At 46.7% G+C, this 5,436-nt stretch overlaps 1 protein-coding gene across 1 annotated transcript in view; it reads right to left on the bottom strand.

Moving 5' to 3' along the window:
* Positions 1-1,260: 1,260 nt before the first annotated feature.
* Positions 1,261-5,436, bottom strand: part of LOC108802572 — a 7,323-nt gene continuing 3,147 nt past the window's right edge. The window contains exons 4-9 of the mRNA XM_018574428.1: positions 4,418-4,517; positions 4,038-4,186; positions 3,737-3,849; positions 3,430-3,519; positions 3,232-3,354; positions 1,261-1,452 (exon numbers count right to left, since the gene is read on the bottom strand). Of these exons, the coding sequence (XP_018429930.1) occupies positions 1,261-1,452; positions 3,232-3,354; positions 3,430-3,519; positions 3,737-3,849; positions 4,038-4,186; positions 4,418-4,517 (767 nt within the window). The remainder of the gene's footprint in view (positions 1,453-3,231; positions 3,355-3,429; positions 3,520-3,736; positions 3,850-4,037; positions 4,187-4,417; positions 4,518-5,436) is intronic.

Here is a 5,436-nt window from a genome sequence, read left to right as displayed (position 1 = left end):
TGTTACCGATTCTCATTGATTCTGACCCATTGTTACGGATTTGTCTGCAGAGGTGCGCGGCGTCTCATTGGTCCGTCGTCTATCTCACACAAAGCTCGATGTATATAAATGTAGAATCAGAACATTCCGGGTCGGCTGATTACCGGACGTCGTTCTGACGCTTTATGTCCATCGGCAGGAAAGACGAGAAATAGATGAAATTTCCTTTTATTACTCAAATAAAAACTTTCCCAACAACCTGAAACCATCGCAGAGGAAAAACCGGAAGAGCCGAAACTGTTACAAAGTATATTTCCTTTTCTGTCATACAATGTATCCTTCCCGGGAACCGCTCCAAGCTCCTCCCATTACTCCCAGAACCACGCCGCAGCATGCCACAGGGAAGCCACGAGCCCAACCACCTATATAGAGGGATCAGGACCTCCTTCCCCCTGCTGGGGACCCCTCTAGTGATCTATATAGAGGGATCAGGACCTCCTTCCTCCTGCTGGGGACCCCTCTAGTGATAGATCTATATAGAGGGATCAGGACCTCCTTCCCCCTGCTGGGGACCCCCCTAGTGATAGATCTATATAGAGGGATCAGGACCTCCTTCCCCCTGCTGGGGACCCCTCTAGTGATAGATCTATATAGAGGGATCAGGACCTCCTTCCTCCTGCTGCGGACCCCTCTAGTGATAGATCTATATAGAGGGATCAGGACCTCCTTCCTCCTGCTGGGGGTCCCTCTAGTGATAGATCTATATAGAGGGATCAGGACCTCCTTCCTCCTGCTGGGGACCCCCCTAGTGGATACACCGCTGTCAGGCCACATTGTATCCTGATGTTGTACTATGTCGGAGGATTTCCATTCATATTAGCTCTGTTTCTGTCCTGATTGTTAATCACGGAGTCCAGAGAAGCTCCACAGCTGGAACTCTACAACAAGAATAACTAACAGAGAGTCACCCTTAGCGTTTGGGACTCTCTGACCATCCGGGTGACTCTCCTACTGCTCCTTCTATAGCTGAACAATAACATTCTGACCGTTCTCTCCATTTCATTTCTCCATCCAGAACTTGGCTGCGTTTGGGCTTTTATAAAGGGAGACATCTTATCATGCTTATATATATATATACCGTATGGGACAAACTAGAATGGAGGACACAGAAATGTAAAAAAAAATAGTTTATTAGCCTTAATAAAAATGATATAAATATATAGAAGATATTTACAAATCAATAAACAATACAATTCCCTTTTCTATGAATACAAATAATGATCATTTTTCCTCCATGATAAAGCCGTTATTATCATGTGACTGCGATCCGCCGCCTGGGCGGCCCGTCTCCTGTCCTGGGTTCCCGTTGGGCTCCATTGACCGTCCTGTGAGATCTTCTTGTGAATGACTGAAGCCGCCGTTGACATGACCCTTCTTGTGGTTCTCCTGGACTCGGCTCAATATCTGCAGAACCTAAATATAGAACAGAATTATTATCAGAGAAATTCAGAAAGTTTCCTAAAACCCCCAACAAGGAAGATTTCCACCTTCAGAGCCTTCAATCTATAGACGCGGCTTTATTGTAGATGTGGGTGGAGTCAGAAGGATATCCCCTGTTTCTATTGTTGTCTGGATCCTTCCGGGCAGATTCACCCTCTCTTTATAGATGAACGTTATACTGTCTGGAGGAAATGAGGTCAGACCCAGGCCCGGCGCTAGCGCAAGGCAAATCAGGCGGCCGCCTGAGGGCGCTGCAGGGTGAGGGCGGAAAAAACAGGGCATTTTGACAAGTACTTGAGTACTGCCTGAGGATCCCGACACGCGTGGCACCTCTGGCAGTCGCCGGCCAGCTAAATTAGGACCCCACCTGGAGCTCCTCCCACCGGACCAGCGCTGAGTCGCCACTGCTCTCACGCGCCGAAGGTAAGTGAAGAAAAAAAACCATAGCGCAAACATCGGGGCATTTTGACAAGTACTTGATCAGGGATCCTAGCACTGGCCCTGGTCAGAACTCCACATATGGAAAGGCTTCTTTACAGGTAGAGCTGTGCCATGGACATCCAAAGGGGCCAAGTCCAGTCAGCTCTTTAGATGCCGTCACACGGTTGGGGATGCGTTTGGAAATGCACAAACTATGACTGGTTGTTACTATTCATTGGAGAGCTCTGTAGATGTGATTGCCTTAGGGGGCGAGGATGCTCTTAGAGATGATTGGACAATGCTTTATACGGGTTTATAAGGTTTAGAGTTCTCAGGACTGAAGTGTTTTCATTGATCTTTGTCTTGTGGACGTGATTGACATTTGTCCTTTTTCATCCTAACTATAAAACAAGCTTCTTATGGACTGCATGGAGACCATTGACATATAGTTCCGGGGGGTCAGACTATCCCCAATATCTATGAGGAGAAGGTCTTTCTAGAAGAAGGACACCAACATAAGATGTATCTGCCCTGAGAAGGAGATATTCTATGCTGATTACATTGTAACACTCCATCTTCACACTCACAGCAAACACCATCCCAGCGAAGGATATGAGAGGAAAGGAGAAAACAAACGATGGAACCATCACAACCAAGCAGAAGACCGGAGGTGAGTATTACAGAAGACGTAGAGGAGCTCCATGTTCTGTATACTACATAAAGCTTCGTATTGTACAGTCCGTGACACTCCTCCCCCTTGTATATTTATAGGCCCACCCCACACGGACGTCACCGCTATCAATGTCACATGACCCATTGGGTGAAAGATACATTTATTGTATTGTCAGGATTATCACTTCTCACAATGATTGACAGCAGAGCTAGACAGGCCCGTGAGGTATAAACAGGCCCGTGAGGTATAGACCGGCCCGTGAGGTATAGAGAGGCCCGTGAGGTATAGAGAGGCCCGTGAGGTATAGAGAGGCCCGTGAGGTATAGACAGGCCCGTGAGGTATAGACCGGCCCGTGAGGTATAGAGAGGCCAGTGAGGTATAGACAGGCCCGTGAGGTATAGACAGGCCCGTGAGGTATAGACAGGCCCGTGAGGTATAGACAGGCCCGTGAGGTATACACAGGCCCGTGAGGTATAGACAGGCCCATGAGGTATAGACAGGCCCATGAGGTATAGACAGGCCCATGAGGTATAGACAGGCCCGTGATCTGGTCCTCCATCACTGCTGTACATACAGATCTATCTTTACATTGGAGATCGTGATATAAGATGAGTGGAAGTGAAGAGCTGATCTGTGCGTTGTGAAATGGTAGTTGTACCTGAGACTTGGGGACGATGCCGACTCTGAAGAATGCGATGTCCCCAGATTCCAGTTTCGTGCAGTTGACCACAGTGGACGCAATGTTCTCAGGGGACGCTCCATCACACAAGACTCCATCCACCTGAAATCACAAATGTGGTTATCGTCCGTCTGTCCATTGTACGTGTATAGAGGAACGCACGGATCTACAGCTCACCTTTTCCCCTAACTTGGCGTAGACTTGGTTGTGGTGCGTCGTGTCCGCTTCACCCGACGGATTGGCTGAAGTCACTGCAATTGGGCCAACCTAGAACATAAAGCATTGTCAGTTCCTCCATGTGATTCCCTAGTATGTAGTATTATAAGATAACAGAAATGATCCTTTCTTTGCTTTCTACGTCTTCTGCATAAAAATAGTATAAAGAAATTCACAATTACATAAAAAAACTATCAAAATATTTCACGAATCCAGAAAAATTCTTAAATGTTCTCAAATTTCCCAACGATAACTAAATTTTTCCTACCATGTCAATTAAGTGCGTAGTGACTGAGCAGTCCGGGATTCTGATGGCGATGCTCTGAGGGGTCCCGATGTATGTTGAAGAGTCCTTAGCACCCAGGACATCCAACCACGGCCCTGGAGGGGAAACATGTCATTACATGTAAATGAACATTTCTATAGTGAATCTCATGCAGAGGAGGATATTTATCGTCATCATAGACAAGACTAGATCACTTCATACAAATTCAGAGACATGAGGAGAAGTGGAGCCACAAGAGTGTGGCCAAAGGTTTATTCTGGGCTGAGATGTCGAGGGACCTCACCTCTTGGGATCACCAGGCTGATGGATGAGGGCCAAGCGGCCTCCATGAAGTCCCATAACAAAGGACTGAACAAATGCTTGGCGGGTTTTAACTGCTCCAGGCTGGAGATCCACAAGGACATGGGCCGGTCCTGAGCCTGGCGTTTTGTCCTGCCGGGAAGAAGAACAGAAATGATCAGGGGAGGTTATTGTGCAATAAATCTCAACGATGAATTCCTTCTATATGAGCAGAACTAAAAGTCTAAAAGTAAACATTGTCCGGTCTCCTGGGTGACCCCACAACATGCACCCCAATGGATGTCTTTAGCACTACATAGTGCAGGTTGAGAGTTGGTGGTGAGACATCATTACATTGTCATTACTCTGCTATGGGTGACGTACTTGTATGCTCGTTCCACTGCTTCCGGCTGATTACAAGCTGCTACCAGGACATAGACAGTGTCAGTTGGAATGCCACAAATCCCTCCATTTTTCATGATTTCTGGGGGAAAAAGACAGCAGAAGATATAATAAGACTTTGTGCACCTCCAGACATGGAGCATCTCTCATATGTAAGACTTTGTACACCTCCAGACATGGAGCATCTCTCATATGTAAGACTTTGTGCATCTGCAGACATGGAGCATCCCTCATATGTAAGACTTTGTGCTTCTCTAGAAATGGAGCATCTATCATATAAAAAGGTGTTGTGCATCTCAAGACACGGAGCATCTGTCATATGTAAGACTTTGTACACCTCCAGACAAGGAGCATCCCTCATATGTAAGACTTTGTACACCTCCAGACAAGGAGCATCTCTCATAAGTAAGACTTTGTACACCTCCAGACAAGGAGCATCTCTCATAAGTAAGACTTTGTGCTTCTCTAGAAATGGAGCATCTATCATATAAAAAGGTGTTGTGCATCTCAAGACACGGAGCATCTGTCATATGTAAGACTTTGTACACCTCCAGACATGGAGCATCTCTCATATGTAAGACCTCTCGGTCAGTCTAAAGGTTGCCATAGACGTGAGATAACCCACATTGAGTGATGTCTATGGGAAGCTCCAGGCAATGCTGGCCGTCTGCTTGTGGTGGGTAAAGTCCAATGGATGGCTTAGAAAATATGTCTCCTCGCTGATGTGCCCACCAACCTCCTTCCTGCATCTCCTCCTCTGACATACACTCAGTGGCAGTGGTGACCCTACAGGTTCATGAGGCACTGAGTGCGGCCAGATGTGCAAAGCAATGGGCAGTTTTACTGTATTTATTGATCTCCATTGTTATCTCTGAAGGGTTTTATCCACCAAAGCTGACCGCTGGTCTTTTGGGTTGACTATGATGGTTTCATCATCTACTGTTTTCTCATATTTCATAGGAAATACACCATAACTTGACCCCACACGTGTGCCCCCCCCC

The sequence above is a fragment of the Nanorana parkeri genome, unplaced genomic scaffold, assembly GCF_000935625.1.
Source record: "Nanorana parkeri isolate BGI_ZX_2015 unplaced genomic scaffold, ASM93562v1 scaffold2963, whole genome shotgun sequence".
NCBI classification, from domain to species: Eukaryota; Metazoa; Chordata; class Amphibia; order Anura; family Dicroglossidae; genus Nanorana; species Nanorana parkeri.
The sequence above is the reverse complement of the archived record's forward strand: the minus strand, read 5'-3'. Positions and strand labels throughout refer to the sequence as shown.